General features: G+C 42.3%; 1 protein-coding gene across 1 annotated transcript in view; it reads right to left on the reverse strand.

The window, feature by feature from the left end:
• Positions 1-5,426: 5,426 nt before the first annotated feature.
• The window catches only part of pdgfd (platelet derived growth factor d), a 36,874-nt gene continuing 21,577 nt past the window's right edge, over positions 5,427-20,723 (reverse strand). Inside the window, exons 4-7 of the mRNA XM_037470494.2 lie at positions 16,146-16,205; positions 14,452-14,665; positions 10,001-10,218; positions 5,427-7,895 (exon numbers count right to left, since the gene is read on the reverse strand). Of these exons, the coding sequence (XP_037326391.1) occupies positions 7,761-7,895; positions 10,001-10,218; positions 14,452-14,665; positions 16,146-16,205 (627 nt within the window). The 3' untranslated portion in view covers positions 5,427-7,760. The remainder of the gene's footprint in view (positions 7,896-10,000; positions 10,219-14,451; positions 14,666-16,145; positions 16,206-20,723) is intronic.

Here is a 20,723-nt window from a genome sequence, read left to right on the forward strand (position 1 = left end):
ACTTTGAAAAACGGGTAGTGTGTCACATGTCAGGTGATATTTCTGATTGGCTCATTGAACAGACGGCCTGAGCAGCCATCTTGCTTCTCTCACGCCGAATAACGTATCTCTAACAAGACCTCATTGCACAAACCGCGGATTAAATCCATAAATTCTGTGAGAAACAACAAAGGTAAGACACACTTGTGATTTTTTTTCGCTTCCGTGGCTTGATGGGTTCTGATGGGTTCTGATGGGTTTTGTGCTGTACTTTGTGCTTCAGTCATGTCCAAACCTTCTGGACAAATGTGCATGGAATATGTTCTGACTCTTATCCCACCCAATAAAGTTGTGTTTGGAGTATTTTTAGGGGATTCAGGGCTTATCGTAGCAGCTAGTATCTCCAACAGTCCACATGCTTAAGTATAATATCACTCTTTCTGTTCAAACCCTTGTTTCAGCTACATGTTTGGTGCACAGAGGTTCTGCAAACTCACTTCTCCATCCGGCCAGTTCCTACTCCCCGGGCCCTTTCCAAAGGAACATCAATTATTTTGTTGATATATATTTTATTCCTGCCCATACAACAGAGAATGACCTTCTGGTTTTACAGCGGTTTGACTGATGATTGACTCCCAACACATTTGTCTTGGGTTTTGCAGGTGTTACTGAGCTGAATTTTATATTTGTGTATGTATGTTTACTTCATTGTACGGTCTGGAAGCTTCCACCAAAATCCTCAAAAACAGGTCCCACAGTCACTATAAATTATGGAGCTGAGGAGCATCCGGGGCGGCCAGTCTGGACTTTATTTAGTGCCGTTGTGTGTGTGTGTGTGCGTGTGTGTTTGTCATTGCGTGTTCACTTCACTTCTGTGATTGCACACATTATCCACATACAGTATCTGCTTTGTGGGTCTGTATCTGTCAAGTTATTGTGAGTTATGGCGGTCAGACTGAAGTGTCAGAGAACCGGCGTCCTTTCATACTGCAGATAACATGCCTGTAGGCGTCTGCAGTCAACCCCCCCCCCCCCACACACACACACACACACACACGTGTCTATCTGCTACTGTGATTACAGACTGTGTTTTGCACTAAAATACGCACGTTCAAGTAAACACAATAAACACATACTAACCCATAGAGGTCACATGGAGTAACCAAATCAAGCTTCTTCACACTCAATCTTAGACGTTGAATGACTTTTCTGTGTAGTGTGTCTTCCCACGTTGACATTATGAGCATTATGTATTTTTGTCCGTGTCACTCCCCCCTCTTCCCTTATGTATCTTCACAGAGGGTTTCCACGGCAATATTTCATGACGACTTTGTTCCAGTAAAAACAACAGCTAATGGCTTGTTTACCACATGAGTGGCGGAAATGTCTTTTGTGTCGCTGGCGGAGCAGCGAGCACTAATTCACACGGCGTTTGTGGTGATTTGTGCGTCCTGTTGTGTCAGCAGCGATGAGGATGTGATCGCCTTTTGGAGCACCGACTGGGAATCCCGATCGGTTAGCACTTTGTTCAGTGGGAGTGCTGTGTCATACTGGTTGTTTGCCCAGATGGGGACGCATGGTCAGATCTTCTTCGCCTTGAAGCTGCTTCTGAGGCAACGTATGGAGTTGTTCTGAAGACTTGATTTGCACCCTACGAACTCCACTCAAAGGGATGCATCTTTAGCTACAATGACTGCATTATGAGAAACCTGCCTTTTGTATTTTGTAGAGGTTTAGGCAGCTAAATTATACGTACTTTAGTACATTACTTTGTTCTTTAACATCTGTTATTACGAAACGTGATGTAACCAAGACATTCACACTCCTAACTCGTCCGAACTTGGAGGCCCGAGATTGTTTCACCCCTGCGGCATTATTTTTTCGACTTGTTGGGGCGGTGAGTCAGCATCATTACATCCCAAGTGTCCTTTTGAAATATACTTCTCCCAAGAAGTACAAAGTACACAAAGTAAGTATGCAGCGGGGCAGCCGACGGCTGCTGTTTGCAATAATGTGATGACGAACATAACTACCTCACACGTGTGTGTGTGTGTGTCTGTGGCTCTGAGGTGAGCTGTGTAGCCTTTCTACCATGTGCTTCCTGTTTTTTGCACCTTTTTTCGTTCCGACTAACCCCTGATGTCCCGGACGGGTTTCTCTTTCACAAGCACGCACACACACGCACACACACACACACACACAAGTCACAAAATAAACGATCCGTCACACAGAAAAACCACAGACGGTCACTGGTTGAAGGAACTTTGTGACGTTGTTTCCCAGAAGCTGCTGTTTCCTTCAGTCATGCTGTTTGTGACGTCCTCTTGCACGGTTTGGTGTGTTGTGAGAGTGTATGTCTGCATGGCCCCCATGTGGGGTTTTTTATGCATGTTTTGTTTGTTACATAAGTGGGATCGTGTGTGTGTGTGTGGGGGGGCTCTTCAAGGCCGTGGAACAAGTTATTCAGGTGTTTGAATATCCGGTAAAAATAAAGTGCTCCATGTGCTTACACACACACACACACACACACACACACACGATCGGTATGCATGCCTTGCAGACGCAGCACTGAATGACTTCCATCAAATTAAAGTGACTTTGGCCCTGCAGGTCTTTTCTTGTTATCTTTTCCTATAATGTCTTGTTTTATCTCTAATCATTCTGCCCTTCTCTCTTACAGAATGACACTGAAAGTAAATTCAGAAACCTCACTTTTCAGGAACCATGAAAATATAAACATTGTGCCATCGTGTGTAAAACATCTTCACTCTCTTTAGTCCTCCAAACGGTTGTATTATATTGTCAGCTGTAAAAAACAGCAATGAAGTATTTCACAAGGATTTGCAGGTGCTCCTGGAATCGTACTATGAAGAAGCTTGCAGAGTCCCCAACACATGGGAACCTAACTTCTCCACTTGCACTTAAAGTTAATCTTTTATTTAATGGAACAATTTGGATCTGAAAATGTCATTTTATTGGACTATTTTAAATGTGCAAGTGAAGACCGACAAGTACAACTGTCCTTTTTCTCCTTATGTCTGCAGATTCCTCACATATGGTCTCTTTCCATTATTCAAAAGGAATATCTAATATTCATACCTAAATGAAAGCTGCTCTATAATGTAGTGTGAAATAAGAAATGGAAGATGGGAGCAAGGGACAAAGTGGAAGGATGGGACTGGAGGTCAGTGTGTGTGTGTGTTCTTTAATTGCTCATCTCTGTATGTGTTTGAGTATTTTGCAAATGAGAACTGCCAAAACAGGGACCAAGCTATGAAAGAATAGTCATGTAAAAATGACAGGAAATGCAGTCATGATGGTGGCGTTTTTTTATTTGTTTACATTGGCCAGAGAAAAAAGTTGGTAAGACAGATTTGCGTTTGTGGCTCAGTGTGTCTGTGATGTTCGGCAGCGCTGTCTTGCAGCATCGTGTCTCAGTTACGGCTCATGTTCTCACCATTCATCCTGACACGTCTCGATGACTTCATCAGCTCTCCACCTCCTCATCATCTGTCCGTCTGTCTGTCTTCTCTAAGACCCTCTTTCTGTCTATTTTTCTGATTTTGTTTCACCAGTTCTCTTAATACTTCTTCCTCCAACTCTTCCTATCTTTCTCCGTCATGTGAAACCATCTTCTCTGTCTGACTGTTTGTCGTCAATTCATCCGACCCTCGTCCAGGCGGATTAAATGGGATGAGCCTCCACCCTAAATTAGATCATGCATTTTTGGTTTAATTTTTCACTCCAAAAATGACTCCATTTTTTGTTTCCGATGGACAACAACCTGCTGAGTGGAGGCAGATGCAGCTTCAGCTCATTCCTGCAAAGACGGGACAACTTGAAACGCAAAGAATATAAATATACATGTTTATCGGTTGTTACGTAACAGATATTATAGTTTATGTCAAATCAAGCAGTTTCTGTTGTTTACATTTCTTCCGATAATGAAGAAGAACACTACAGGAATGTACTACCTTTGTTTGTTTTTGTCAAGCCTTTTTTGTTACAAATGGGCCACAACTGAACCACACAGATCAGGGACCTAGAACAGAAACTGTCAGAATTGGTGTTCACTTAAAATGTAATTTAAATCCCAGCACGGAGCATGAAAAACAACAAACATCCCAAATTAAAAATGAATATAAATCAACAAACATCTGCACAAGCACACTAAATCTAAAAGGAGCGGGTGTCTGCGTGTGAAAAGGACGGCGGAGGCGGCGACGTGCCTTCAGCCACAAAGTCGGCCTTGAAACAATGGTGGGTTTAAACAAATAGCATCCTCCCCCTCCCCCCCCCTCCTCCTCCTCTCTCTCTCTCTTTGCCGAGTTATCTGCCTTCCATCATAGTCTCTCTTCCTATTCACCTTACCGTTTTAACCTTACTCTTTATTCGACTCAGTCTTTCATATCTCTAATTGTCTCATTGCGTGTTTCTCCTCTCCGTGGGACTGGGAGAAGGCCACTTTGCGTAGTTGAATCTTTCTCTCAGAATAACTCCATAATGAGCCGGTGACGGAGGGACGGACAGAAAGATGCGTGAACAAGTGAGATGTGAATTGATAACAGGACGGAAATGGTTGCCACAGCAACTACTGGGCCAGGACACAGCACTGAGAGATATGGAAAGTGACTTGAATACAAGGTAATGGGCAGGCCATGTATTTATTTAAAAAAAAGAAAGTATATTAGGTAAAGAAAAGACAAAAAACATGTAGATTTGGAAATAATCAAAATCACTAAAAGGACAAATCACGCATTATATTATTGTCTTTCATAATGTTGCTGTGCAACTTTGAGTAGGTTAGAGAACCATCATTGTTCTAATGTTTAATACTCAAGTTGTCACTCTGATATTTTAAATGTCTTGGCGCTTAATGATATTCGAAACAAAACCTTTTCTGAAGTTGTTGTTCCCTTGACTTTACTTCTAGTCATAAACATGTGGGTGATGATTCTGTTTTTTTAAATGACATTTCTGGAGAATGATGGGGTGATTTTCTAAAGATATGGTTCACAATTTCCATGTATACCGTTTTTTTATGTTGCATAAAACCGATATATCAATCAATAAAAAAGTCAAAACTTAACCTTTAACAGGTGGCTGGACTGCTGCTGACTCGTGGAAATATATGACCCTTCCTTAACCAACCTTTTGGTCTTTAAAGCGCCTCTCCGGTTGCCACGGTGACCTTTGTGTGACAACGTATCCGACAGCAAAGCAATTCAGCGGCCTTATTTTTTCTTATTTTTCTGCTTTCTGCGCTTTTGTTCAAATCCACTTTCTCCTTTAATCTCTCCAGTTTCCAGTGTGGCGTATCCGCAGGAACAAAACACATTTCCTAATACACTCATTGTTCCATATTATATAAAACACGCCGGGGTCAAACATCTGATCAAAGCCGTTTTGGTAGGAATAAAAAAAAAAAGTCAAAGCACTGGAGGCAGTGATGCTAGAAACACTTTATATATAATAACAAGCCGGATGATGTTTTTTATTAAAACACTATAACAATAAATTATTTATTTAAACCGTACATTTTCATCATGACTATTTTTCTGAATGCACTGCAGCAGGTTTTGGGATCAGATCAAAATGAAAGCATGGAAATCCGAAATGTGTCCAATACCAGTTGTTAATGCTCTTATTTGATGTAAACAAACCAAAACAACAATCCAAACAATTTTACAACCAGGCTTATATATATCTGTGCTGTTGTCTTTGATGTAAATAGCTGGAGGACAAAACAAAGCAGTTATGAGCATGAAGGGGAATGTCACTCTGGAGAATGCAACAATGGAATGTGCTGACATGCAGGATGCACGCACACACACGCACACACACGCGCATCCCTCATATCAATTCAAAATGCATGATGCATTTGAAGCAGAGCATCTAAAAACTCTTGCTCGAGGAACTATACATTTTACAACAAAGCATCTTGTAAAATGAAGCGTTTTCTGGCTCGTATACGGAAATTAGATCGGCCTAATTTAGCTGCAAACCGTCCTTTTGTTAAAGTTGAACAAAACAGCCAAGCTGTGTGAGCCTTGTGTTTGACAGGGTTTTAGTTGCAGCACACTGGGATAAAAGGAAGAAGAGAAGGAAAAAAAGTTTCAAACTAAAGTGAGGGTGCGCTTTGAGACGAAGCTGAAGTGTGTCTGGGTCGAACTACCTGGAATGTGGATACCAGACGACCCGAGACAATCTACTTAAGTGTTTTGTATCCACCGCCTGCCAAATGACCCCAGCGACATTAAAGCGCCCGCCGGCACCCAGCGGATCGGCTCTCATTGTAACCGGTGAATGGCCTCCGTGTCCGGTTATTCTCTTGAAAAAATATCAGTGTGTTCAATCCCCGTTAAATCGGCCCTGATTTGTGTTATTTCTCAGAGCTCAGGTCACGTATTCGGAAAAAAAGATAAGCAGCACTTTCTCTATTGCTTTGATACTCGCTGCCGGCGATTGCACGCACAGTCACATGGCGAGCGTTCACACGCCTGTGTCTGCTGCCGGCTTCTCGCAGACTGTCGGTAACCCTCCGCCCCTTGAACAAAAGGACCTCTTCCTGAGCGGTTGCTGGCGCACACACACACACACACACGCACGCACACACACACACACACGCACACACATACACACACAAGTATCAGTTTTATTTTCGGCAGCGACCCTAGAACAGTACCCTTTTTCCCTTTTTTTTTTTTTTGGTCTTACGGGTCAGATTGCGATACATTTGAGCATCTTCGTGAGAAGGGAAAGAGCCGCTCGACAAAAACAAAAATCAGGCGAGCCGAATGCATGAACGCGCTCGTTGGAAACACTGAAGTAGCTTCAATCCTTTTTATTTTCTACCTTTAAAAGCGGCTCCTCTCTCATCTGCTATCCAGAAGTGCTGGCAATCTACGGATAGGTAGCTTGATTGTGCCTTCTTTCTGTCAGCTGCCTCTCCTCTTACAGTATGTGATCACGCTCTGAATATCTCTTTGGTTCATGTTAGCAGAATTCCATTCGGCGGTCGGAATGCCAGGAATGTTCAGAAAAGTGGGCCGAGAGCAGCTGCCCGACCTGACATCTCCACGGATGTGTTGAGCGCAGGGGGAAAAAAATGAGCAGGAAGTGTTTGGAAGGGCCGACAGGAAATACATTATAACGTGCTGGTGCGCATTTGAGATCTGTAGGATCATTGGTTGGTCTAAGCTAATAAGAAACAAACACAAACGTGTTAGTTTAGTTTACACTTTGTCCAATCCGTGTCCCTCCCTCCTTCTGTCTCACACTCACACATCTCAGCACGCTCCTGGCACAACCGGTGCCGTAAGTATCTACAAACACCCTTTTTATAATAAAGAGGAATGCAAGTACTCAGTAAAAAACTTGAACTTGAGGTCTATTCAATTTCAATTCAATCAAGGTAATATTTACGTCATGAAAAAGTAAACGCACGTTTGATATAGCACTGATATAATTATTTCTTCCTGTCATATGGTATTTACATTTTTTTTTTGTTTATTGGAGGAGAGAAATGGATTGAAACAGCAAAAACTTAAACAGCCAACATGTTTGCATCTACAGGTTTGTCCTGCGTACAGATGAAGGTTTACTTGCAACAACGGACGTCGTGTTTATAATGAAAGCAGCCAATTTGTCAGGTCTAACGTGTGCCTTCTTCTTTTCTGGGCGCGTCTGCGCTGCCGTCGTTACGACTAGTTGTCAGTTGCGAAATACATAAAAGAAGAAATTGTCCAACAACGCCAGAACGGTGTGCCAGTTCGGATGTGTCAACGGGGGGGTTGGGAGGGACACGCACACTCGCACCTTTCGTGGTGTGTGAGGAAGATCTCGTCTATGACCCAGCGCACCCGCGGCCTCCGGTGGCGCTGATACGGACTGACATCTGGGGTGTACTTCAGCACCTAAAGGAGCCACGGAATAAGAAGAGAGGTGGTGGTGAGCAAATGGCTGGATTGCTGGCGTGTGGTGTTGAAACCACTTTGTCAACTCATTGCAGTTGATGACCCAGCATTAAATCAAACTTGAACACAAGCAGACATGTGAAGAAAATAATGAGAAGCGGATGTAATTATAGATTAGATAGAAAGCAAAGTGCCTAAGAATGCGATGCTGTAGTGTGAAACTCTGGGGGGGGGGGCCATGAGACAACACGTACTCTATCTGGTTAATCGTGATAATTATTCTAGCATTCATTCACTCTTATTTGATTTCATGGTAGCTTGGAGCTGAAGCCTTCTCAGCAATTAAACATCAACGATATGTTCCCAATTGATTCAGTGGTGACTGCGAAACACAACATCAGTAGAGTGCAATTACATACACATGCATTTACAATATGTAACACAATAATAGTGGATTTAAACAGAATTTAGGCAATTATACTCACATTGTAAACGTAAAACACTGTAACTGGCTTTGCTGCAGTTGGCTAAAATGTTTTACAGGTAACATTCTCTATTTGAAAAAGGTGTGTAGGTACAAATTGTTCTAAAACCGAACTGAAGTTGAATTGTTCTCAAACTCAGTGAAAGACTGGCAGCCCGTGATTTATGTCAAGACTTTTAAGGCACTGAAACAATAGTGTGAGTAATAGTGTTTTTTTTTTTTTAGAAGTTAAGTCAGATGGAGGCGAAGAGAGGAGGATGAAAACATCTCACAAAAACCATATACTGTAAGACACAAACACGCCTTTTCCATGCTCACACATAATTGCAACCCAAATCCTACTTTTGTCAAAATATCTATTGTATGTTCAACAGCGAGAGGGAGAGATAGAGCCCTACGGACCATGTTTCAATAATGAAGCTACACAAGAACAAAGACACAAAGAGATGGAGCGAAGAAAGAGAAAAGAATAAATGACAGGCTTAAAGAACAAAAATGGTGCATTGCAAAGGGATAAATTGAAAATGGGAATTGGGGAGAATGAAAGGATGATGGAAGCCCAGAGAGACCCAGGCGGTGATAGAATGCTAACAATGCAGCGCGACGGATATGGAGAGATTAGAGGGAGACGGATGAAGGCAGACGCACAAACGAATGGAGGAGAGGAACAGGGGGAGAAAGGGAGGTGGCGATGGTGCATTGCTGCTTCATTGTCGATGCAGCGCTTGCCTCTGCGCGCCCAAATATCTCTCTCCTTCTCACTCACTCACTCACTCACTCACTCACTCACTTACGCACACACCATTTCTCTCAGCCCCTTTCAGCCTATCACCTAAAATGTCCTGGAAACTTGACATTTCAGACTAATGTGTGAATAAAACCCAAGTCCAAATTGAATGCTGTCACACCGCGCACGCGGGGGCCACGGGCGGCACATCTTTTGGGGGCTCACCGTCTTAAAAGCAATCGCATTTGCCATTTCGGTCATCACTCTTGGACCCAGGAAAATGGAATGAGCGAACGGGTTTCTTCTTGTGACAGATTCATCTCGAAAAAAGGTTCACGCTAATCCAAACGGCATGAATATCTACAAATGATTTAGCGCAGTGATTCTCAACTGGTGGGACCCGTTTTTAGTGGGTCGCGGGCCTTTGCATGGGAAAATAAAAATTAGAATAAAAAAAAAAAAAAATCATCCTGTGATTTTATTTTGAAGGGACTTTTTTAATGCAGCGTGTGCCAGGTTGGGTCAAACCATTCTGATATGGGGGAGACATTGGGTTTTTAGGATAATTAAACATCCTGAATATAACATTCAGCTTATGAACTTGATTTTGAATAAATTTGAGATGTTGAGAATGTTCCTCGATTTGGGTCGCGGCTTGTCATTAAGGGGTGCTGGTGGGCCCCGGAGCCAGACCAGTTGAGAACCACTGATTTAGCGTCTGGTAGTTGTGACCTCTGCTTCGGCAGGGTCAGTCAGGGTCCTCTGCTGCTACGCTCTCAATGGCGTCTACTTGCATTTGACAATCGGGGAAACGTCTTTTTTTTTTTCTCAGTCATATCTCAAGTATGGCTTTGATCGATCTTCCCCTGTCTGTCCCCATTGTGCACGACGTACCTCGTGTAGTTTCAGTGTCTTCTTGGAGGCCTCGCAGGTGCAGCCGTTCTTCCAGTTGTCCGTTCCGCAGCCACAGTTGCCTCCGCATTGTTTGACTAGCAGGCATCGGGGGAAGAAGACGGCGTTGGTGGCCTTCAGCTCCTCGCGCAGGTTCACGGAGTAGTTGCGAGGCGTACAGCTGTAGCGCTTGACGTCTTCGTGGAGACGGTTCAGATCAACTGGAAAGCGAGTGAGAAAAAGATAACACTGGTTACGTGTCCTCTTTTCTCTGGTGGTTTTTCGACTGCGGGAAGGAGGAGAGAGACAAAAGCAGTTGTTAATATAACAATGGCGGAAGAATGAAACGATGAGAAGAAACCTAATCCATGCATCAATTGGCTCATTGATGAGCCTCACGCTATCCAAACCAACGCGCTCTGTGGGATTAAAAAAAAGTGTTTATGGAGTGTGCATAGAGTGTGTATAACGTGTGTATAGAGTGTGTATAACGTGTGCATAGAGTGTGTATAACGTGTGTATAGAGTGTGTATAACGTGTGCATAGTGTGCATAGAGTGTGCAACGTGTGCATAGTGTGCATAGAGTGTGTATGGAGTGTGCATCGAGTGTGTATAAAGTGTGCATAGGGTGTGCATAACGTGTGCATAGTGTGCATAGATTGTGTATAGAGTGTGTATAAAGTGTGCATGGAGTGTGCATAGAGGACCCTGATGAGAAGAGGTGAGGCGGACTGTGTGTTTACATCCATGATGATCGCTGCTAGAACAAACTGGTTAAGGAACAATGTTCCCCTTTTTCATGTTTCGATGTCAGCCATATTATCTGTCCTCAGAATTCACTATTGCTTTTGTGGTTGATATTTACATACCTTTGGATGGAAGCACAAAAGGATTTGTTTGAAGCCATCAACACGCAAATGAAAAAAATATTCGTATGGAATTTTTACAGCAGCTGGTGTTATCTCTGGTTTAATGTATTTACTAATCCTACTTAAATACATTAAATGCTTAGAACGAATCATAAATCCCATTGAAGGGTAATAGCATGATTTCCATAAAACATTAAACTGGCAACATTAACAAATTCATTACACCCAGAAGCTGTAAAAAAACATTATCATCTAAAACAGCCATTATCATCTGATTTGGAGTTTTCTGACAATGTAAATGCACTTCATTAGGAAGTGGCTTGAAATTGTGATTATTGAAACCACTTTATTCTACCTCCCATCAGATATTAATAACATTTGTGCGCACTAGGAAGACATTTTGGATGGATAGAATCCTTTGTTTTTGTATTTTTGTAAAATGGATTATCACAGATATTCAACTTAATATACAACAATAGACTGCCTCTATAGAGTTCCTATTTATTAGTACATCAGTTAGTAATTAGCTTGATGTGCAAGTATGTGCTAGTGCATCCAAGATACCGAAGCAGTGATTGCGGCTCCATAGAACCTTAATGGCATTGATAATCAATAAGCAATTGCACTCAAAAAGAGATTTGTTTCTGTGGGGGTTTCAATTCAGACAGAAAACATGTTGGATGCCCAATAAAAAAACAAGAATCAATCAAGAAGGAGCAACAGGCGGCATCATTATTTGCTTTGGCAATTCATAGAGAGAATGAATAGAAGGTGCACTATTCAGTATATTGACATTGTTTTGTGTAAGATTTTATCGTCTTAAGACTTAATTTGCATGAAAAAGAAAAATCAAAGATACAATAGTCATATAGCGAGCATATGCACTTAAGGGAGCTACTCCCTACAGATACATACAGTATATGCGTTGGTGGTGTTGTGTTAGCGTTTGCACACTCCTGAAGCATTTTGTTCTACAGTTGCTGTGTGCACATGCAGATGACTACATTAAAATGGGATTATGTGTGTGAGTATTAAGAGGTTACATGAGGACAATTGATTCGAAGAGTGTCAGTGTCACGTTCAAACTAAATCAGGGCGATTTATTGGTGTGTATATTGGATACGAGGGGAAATAATGATTGGTTTGATGCAAATGTGTGAATTTGCATTAAAAATAGCAAGAAACTAAATGATTGATCATTTGCTATTCCATCCTGATAACAATGAAACTCTGCTACACAAACTGGTTTGAACCTGTTGAAATACCTCCTCTGTCATGTCGGGTGCAGACAAAATGGTTTCGTGGTTATTGACTTGCATTGTGAGGATACCCAGAGTCGTGACATTCGGTGATGTCTGTTACACGATGTGATGCAGGCGTTGACGATGACGGCGGCGAGGGTTGCGCCCGAGTGTGTAGCGTCCGTGCTGGCAGGGTCGCGCTGGTGTCTCTTTGAAGGGAATGAGTGTAATCTCACAGAGGCAGTGGCGTGGAACCCTGTCAGGGGGACTGAGACGGAAAGACTGAGAGCAAGCAAATCTTTGGGAGTGACTGTCAATCACGGAGCCACCGACATGAGAATGCGCCGTATCAGGGCACCTTTTGGGGAAATAAGCGGATAAATTTTGCCCTAAAGTTGTGGTCAGGGCTTTGTATTCTAATGTTTTTGTGAACTTATTTATGTTAGTAACTCGGCCTTGAAAGTTTCCCAATTAATATTTCATTTTGACTTACTGTCCTTCAAGGGAACGAAGGTGTGTGTGTGTGTGTGTGTGTGTGTCTTAATAATGAAAACAAAGCTAAGCTGCTGACTGTGGCAGATTTCTGCTCTGCTGCACTGGTTGAATTTCCAATTAGAGAGCGGTACGCATGTACAGTGTATCACCTAAGCACCTTTCTGTATTGCTGCAACACACACACACACACACACACACACACACACAGACCTACCCATATGTGGGGCCCTCTCATGCCAGCCCAACACACACATGCACTGACAAATAGAGATAGATTTGCTGTCAAGCACAGCTGTTTACTAAGGAGGCGCAGAGCCATTGGGTAAAAAGATGGAGAATGTGCCGGAGAGAGATACCGAGGAACGGGAGAGTGAGCCGGGGTCCAACGGACACACACAGGCCCCTGTGATTGCGTGACACGTGTGCGTAATAAACATGGCGAGTCATCTGCTATCTTTGTGCATTTTATGGACAAAATCCATTGTGTCAGCGTCCCTGGCGTTGACTTAAAGGTGAAGAAGTGAGCGCTGAGTCCTGAGTCACTGACTCACTTTAGACCCACTCGGGCACACTGCTCCTTTAATGATGCAACCGCTTATTCGGGCTACACTATGTTGTTGCATCTTAATGCGATTCTGTGTTATGTTTCCACCAAACTTGTGCAATTCTCTTTCAAGTACCAAAACCACTTTCACACACAAACTTCATCGAAAAGCTTTTCTTAATCCTATTTATCTTCCTTATCAACAAAGGAAAGTAACATGAACAGATTTTACCTTCTTACGAGCCAACATTAGGGGGCGTACGAGATAACACTCACCCGCCAAATCGGCTAAAACTTTGCAACACAACACTTTTTCATGGGATGTCACCCGTGTTGTACATCATCAGCAATGTCCCTCACTACTCATTTCCTTAAATCACCGAGCTGTACACAGTTCTGTGATGCGGTGGGGGTCGTTCTGTGGGGCGGTGGGGGTCGTTCTGTGGGGCGGTGGGGGTCGTTCTGTGCCGCCAGCTTCCCTCCAGATAACAAGGACTGCACCAGCCTGCAGAGGCATTCTGTGGACGCAGCAGAGTGCTGAGGAGCACCATCTGCAGCACCGTTAAATGAGTTGTGAACATCACCATTCTCATCTTCCTGCATTAACTTTACAACGGTGACTTAACACGGCAGAAGTTGCTGCTTACATTTAACTAAGTCAATGTCAATGTTAATGTTTTTGTTAAAGGCCTCCGTTATCCATAAAGCAACACTGTACAAAAGCTTGATCTAAATAATCATGCGGCAAGAAAAATAATAGCTTTTTATTATAATGTTCTCCCTGTAATTATGTCTGATACATTATACATTTATCTGGAGATTCTCACTTATTCTTTAAATCCCGGTTTAGCCTTTTCTTTCCATCTTTGCATATTCCTTTTGGCATTTGTACAAGCTCATTGTTTTAGTTCTCCCACAATTTCTCTCATGGAGAATTTACCAATCCGTAGGAGCCTAACTAATGCGGTTTATCATATTCACTTCTTGCTGGTTAAACTCCAAACTGTAGGGTTACTTTGTGATTGAATTACTGCTGCAAAACCGGCGCTTAAAACATTGGTTAATCATGATAATCACGGCATTCGTTTTCTCCAAAGTTTATTATAGTTTGAAGCATCCAAAAAATATCTGCTCATAGTCCTACAGAGCAGTTCTGTATTGTAATGTTTCAACACATCCCCCCCCTCAGCAGTGGGTTGAGTTTTTTCTCAGCAAAACGGAAGTTGTTGAAGATGATGTACGTATGGACATACAATGGTTTGGTGTATGGCTTATAAAAGATGGAGATTTTAAGTATAGCAAACCTTTGTTATGCCTGCCTGCCAGTTGATAGGCCCGGGATTGATAATGGATGTGTGTTTGAGTGTAGATGGTGTCCAGGTCCTGTCTCCAGGTCTCTGGGCTCAGGGATCTGAGAAGCTGTTCGACGGTGTCGAAGGCAGCGATGGTCCGGTCCAAATCCTCCAGTGTGAAGGGAGCCTCTGTGGCCGCCGCCGGGTTCCGCCCTCCGCTACTGTCCTGCAAAGAGCAGACGATAAAGACCAAATTAGGAATTGTGTTACTCGTTTGAGCCATTTGGAAGGGTAACTGGAGGCAAGGGCAAACGTCTTTGATCTTTTCAAATTGTGTGTTGGGGAATCCGGTGGCTATTGTTCTTGGTTTTATTTAACTGGGATGGCTCTATCCAAGGATTCCTTGGAAGATATGGCGGTACCGACCCGTCACTGTTGGCCATTAAGCAGATCCCTCTTAAACATGTCAGACTGAGCTTTTAGTGAAATGGAAGCAGATTTTTAAATCTTGAATGCATTTCTATGACAGTGATATATCGTTGGGTCTCTGTATTGTGCATGTGATCAAAACACTTGGAAATGGTGCATTTGCTGTGCATTACTAATACTCCTAGGCTGGTTTTGTGTGTCAGTAAAGAAACCTGCCTGTACCGTGTAGAATAGCACACTTGGATAGAAACACGGTTTACAGTTCTCGCCACATATTCATTTGATTTGCATGCTTGGAAGAAATGGCTTAACTTTAACTACTTTACTACTTAAAGAATGTAGAGGTTAATTAAAGCTTACAGACTTAACATGAGTTAACATTTATTGAACTTCAATGGAGTGACTTCAATGTTACTTGCAAATGGTCATTTGGGATCACATGCAATTCTGGCTTATGTTAAACCAAAGCTTTAGATTATTAAAAAAAGCATCTGATGCAATTTGGTTTTACTTTCAAAATAAAATTGTCAATTTTGTGTTTTCCATTTCGTCTAGGGCTTTCACTCTGTATTTTTCCAGTAATGTGAAGTAGTGTCAACATTAACTTAGTGTAAAATGACGTTGAAGCGGCACAGTTTACATCCCATCTGCAGTGACACATATAATCCAAACATAACAGATACCCACATACATTTAACTGTCAATTCATGCAGAAAAACTGCCACGCAGCACAATGCACACGTGTTGTCATGGTCATATGTCACTGAACCCCACACACAAATTATACTGATGTATGTGTAAAACAGTCCTTGGAATCGTGTAATTTTACATCTCTGGTAACATGCGTAACAAATGCAGAATGCAGAATGAATGTTCTGTGTGTGGGCGCCTACGGAACCAGGCCACATGTTGAACTTATTAGTGTATCCATTATTCCATGATGTGCATGAGAAGACAAATGTGTAGGGGCAAGGTTGGAAAGGCAGGGAGGTTTAATGTGTTGATATACTAAACTATCTGTGCTTTATACAGTATCTACATGAAAGTCAACATCGAGTACTTTTATTCGAGCAATTCATAATCCCAGTGATGGCGATGGCATTTTCCTATTTTGACATTTCGTTTAATGATCTCCATTCAAACTACTTGATATATTCATTCCGTTTAATGTCTAATGTGTGAGCTCTGTTTCCGCCAAATAAAATCTTACTGTAAGTGAAGTCGAGCATGCCCGTTTTATGCAACTCATAGAGTGTGTATGTGTATGCATGACTCACCAACATGAGCGTTGTGGCAGCCTCCCAGTTGGTGTTGGAGGCAGGCAGAGGGGAATCATACTGCAGGAGTGCACAGCAGAACATTAGAGAAGAAATCCACGAAAATAAAATAAAAGGAAAGAAATTCAAATGCATACTTTTTTTTTTTTCTGTCGCTATGAAGTCTGTTCAGTGTTGAAAAGTTCACGGTGGTTTTCAGTTAGTGGTAAAAGCATATGGATTGGGAGTGATTGAGGCCCTCGGGTGAAATAACACTGCAAATTATTCCCTAAGGAAACCCAACGATCATGATCTTGTCTCAACGGGTTTCTCAATTTCTCAGTCGAGATCCAAGCTGTAGTTATTTCGGCAGTTGCTCACAGTTACTAATGGATGATAGATGATTAGGCAGCTGCAATAGAACTACATGTGAACAGTAGAAGCGTGTAGCTAAAGGCGAACGGATTACATCCGTCACTCTCAACTTTACTGAAAAGTGGAGCTTCACTTCTTATATAAATGTTATCCAAGGTATTCAGGTGGCTGCCTGTCTAACTGTTGGCCTGTCAATGTGTCGGGAAAATCCCAAAAGTGTTTTCGGAGAGCTGGTCACAGCATGCCTTTCTGAGTGTCTGCCGAGGCATTGAGATCCCGGTCAAAGCACGTTTAGGTGATAAACACTCATCAGAATGACATAATTGGCACACATGCACACATTCTTTTCTCTCTCACACACACACACACACACACACACACACACACACACACACACACACACACAGAGGATCTTACTGGCAGTGAACTCCCTCTCCTTCTCCAGTCAATATGGAACAATAAATCTGCCTCAACCACACTTCAAAGACACTACGCCCTCCTGTTGTCGAGTGTGTGTCTGCTAATGGAAGAGTTGACATTAAAGCTTGTCAGCGTGCAAGTTTTGTACGTGGCCTTGCTTCTTTTCACTTCTGATATTCACACTGAATTATTACAATAGTGTTTTATACTGTCTTTTGACTGGTGCTGCATTTATGTATCGAAAAGCTGCACTTTGCCTATTTGTCTATTTGTCTTCCATGGCATCAAAAAGAGATGAGTGGGAAACGGTGTGTGTGTACTGTGACATCGTTCGTAATCATGTGTCAAGTCATGTGTCTAATAGTAGCTTTTGAATAGGTCCACTGCTGCGATCCGCTTCGGAGTCTGATCACTTCTACACACGGGCCTGAATTAACTTTAAAGAGTTAAGGTGTGAGAGGACCGTAGAAAAGTGAATAGTTTCGTTATGAAAACAAGTATAAATGCAGAACTGTACCCGTGGGTTCGTCACGCTGCTTTAAGACACTCATTTTGTGGGTAAATTGTTTTTGGAGAACAATTTATAAATCAATACTACGCTAAAAGCAGTGTTTCACTGGTGGCATGGGAAAACATTCTTATTGACAGCCTAGTGGAGCGGACACCAGGGAACTAACCCTTTTCCACCTCCAGTTTGTACAGTTGGACCCTAGAATGTCTGAGGATTAAGTGTGTGGTAGATGGGGATGACGGCGAGAGATTTTCCCTATCGACTTCCACTCGGCGTGACCGCTTATCTCGCTTACAGCCAGAGGACATTGGACTTAGTGGATAAATCACACCGGCCACGTTCATGCCGTCTCATCTCGGGCCCGAGTCTAAGCTCATTTCCGGGGCTGAAGACAGGGAAATGCTCCTTTTCCGTGTGGTTTACTGTGATGCTTCTGGTCTTAATCTGCGGTACATTTACGCTTGTATATCAGGGTCATTAAATTAGGGGGAAATTGATGTCTTTGCGGTAATTCCAGCAGCAGTAACTGCACACCCACAGCTGGCTACTTAGCAGGACTTAAAAATTAGGGGCCACTAAAATCAGTTAGTGCCACCGAGAGCATCTGAAATACACTAATAATGACAGATTTATTTAGATAGTTATTGCTTGATAGTGTTTTATTGGTGCTGTTTATTATTAAGCATTACCTCAGACACACATGAAGGTGTTGTCATGTTCAGTGTGATATCACTACGCAGAGGGAACACACATATTACATGACTAATACTTCCTGATCAATAGTCTTTTCCCACTGCAGCTTTTCTCAGGAATATCCATCTAAAATACATTACAGTTACTTGTAAGATCTCAGACAGTGAAATCGATATCAGAAACAAACACAAAGAAAAATCTATACGGCCCTGGAGTCTTACATATATAATCTCAGGTGTGCTGCCGTTCACTGTGAGCGCCATGATTGTTGCCACATTATATTTACACATGTCATTTTAAGGTGTCTGATATTAAGTACACGTGAGTTTTGATGGACTTAAACACACATTATACTATATTCGTCTTTATTTGCCGGATCACAGATGTGTTCGCTATGGGTCCAGCCTGAAGTTAGACTCGTAGCAACAGCCTCACTGCTGCACTCCTCGTGGCTCCAGACGCACTTTTTGGGTAACGGCTCAAGATGACGCAGCACTTCAGTATCTCACAGCTACCCGCCGCGACCACTGAGCGGACCGCGAGCGTGGATCAACCTGCGCGGCTGCTCACACCTGGGCGCCCAATCGGGGTGTCGGATGAGCGTCACTGCGGGTTCTCATGCGCACTGTGCCATTTGGGGAGATCGAAATAACCCTTCCGTGACACATTAAGTGGTGAAGCCTAAAGGCCGATAACGCCTGTCACTGAAGTGGCACAGTTCTCCTGTCACTAACGAGGAGCCACTAAAGGTCACAGAGAGCCGCTGCGCATACATGTCAAATTTTAGTTTTTTGCCTCAAAAAACGAAAAAATGTTCACGGTGACACACACACACGCACGAAACATGGCAGGTGTTTAGAGATAAAATTGTGTTTTGCTCTTTACTTAATCTCTTCTTCCCATATCCGGTTGGTTTTCCCTCACTGAGTCAACCTCAGTCTGCTCCATAGCTCAGTACCTTGCGAGTAGAACTCTTTCCCTCTGCCTCGCTCTCTGTTCAGGTTGTTTCAGCCATTAGCTGACACGTCGATACCATCTCAGACACCTGTTCCCTCCCTTCCCTCGCTGCTTCTCCTCATTCTCTCCCTCTTCCTGCTCTTCTCTCGCTGCCGCCTATCTTCCTCCCTCTTATCTGTTCGACAGGTCTTGAGAGAACAAATTAGAGCTGCTAAATTAAGCCACACACAGCTCCAGTCTGGCTGAAGGAAGGCTTTGAGTGGGTGAAAGATGGAAAGATATAAACACACTCAAAATATTTGCAAAAAAAATGGGGAACGGCGAATAACAATGGCCCGAGGAGGGAGGGAAGCAATCAAAGTCTGAGAGAGCGTTTCAAAAGGTCTTCAACAAAGTCCCAAACTAAATGTGCATCATGGAAGTCAAACTCCCTCAAATACTGTCATCGACGTGTAATATGCGGAAATAAACGTTGCATCCCTCTTTAAAAGATTACATATAGTGTCAAGAAAAGATTTTTTGAAAATGTGGGAGCCTTGCTTGAAGTACATGGGTACAACACAAACATCCATAGGGATGCAATTATTGGGAGTTTTGAGCCAAAATGTGCACTGTATCGATGTAGTATCTCTTTACAACAAATTTCAGATAGTTAAATTGACTCTGTGAGATTCAATTTCAACTCTAAGCTGGTGTTTATATTGTCCCAATCTTGTCAGTGTTAAACAATTTAATCTGCTCATTGTTAAATACAACGTCATTTTGCTATAGTAACTTACATTGCATTTTTAACATATGGTGTTTACATTTTATCCCAGGGAGCAATTCGGTTAGGGTTAGGTGTATTGCTCAGGGACACTTGACATGGGACATGGAGCAGCCAGGGTTTGAACCAACAACCTTGTGGTTGCTGACACACCCTTTCCAATCCATGCACCACAGTACATAGAGTTAAACCCACACTAAGAAGTGTGACACTGTACAGTTACATTTCAAACCTATCAATGAGTTAGTTTAACTCTACTACTACTACTACTACTAGTAGTGTTGCAAATGAATGTGATCTTGACACTGGATAATGACTCCAGCTCTTTCATACAATTGACTCTGCACTGACCTATTTTTTTATTTTTTTATTTGTGTATTCTTTGATTTTTGGATCGGGGGAATTATTGTGATTAACGTTAATATAATTTGATGCTTTTTTATTTATTTAATCTGTTTTACGAGATTATTTCTTACCTAATTTGCTGCGCTCAATACGCAAGTTATGCAAGTCACCTTGAATGGCTAAAATATTTAGGAACAAAATAAAATATTCTAACAAAAAGAGTCTGAGAAAGAGGGAAAGATATATATTTTATGCCATGCTTCCCATTAATAATAACCAACAAACCAAACGCCTATTGATCCGAAGCTAAAAACTGTCTCCAACAAATGCCCTACTTGCACGGCTTTAAAGGGAATGTTGGTGTCCCGCCGTTTTGGGAAATGATTGGCCACTTACAAAGAAAAGGAGTATCAAGTTAGACATGAACTGGCCTTGATCTTTTCATGGGATTTGTTATAATAATATTATAATATAACAATAAGACATTCAATGGTGACAGTCTTAACCTTCAACGGTTTTTGGGTGATAAAAA

Source organism: Pungitius pungitius, chromosome 3 (assembly GCF_949316345.1).
Source record: "Pungitius pungitius chromosome 3, fPunPun2.1, whole genome shotgun sequence".
Classification (NCBI taxonomy): Eukaryota; Metazoa; Chordata; class Actinopteri; order Perciformes; family Gasterosteidae; genus Pungitius; species Pungitius pungitius.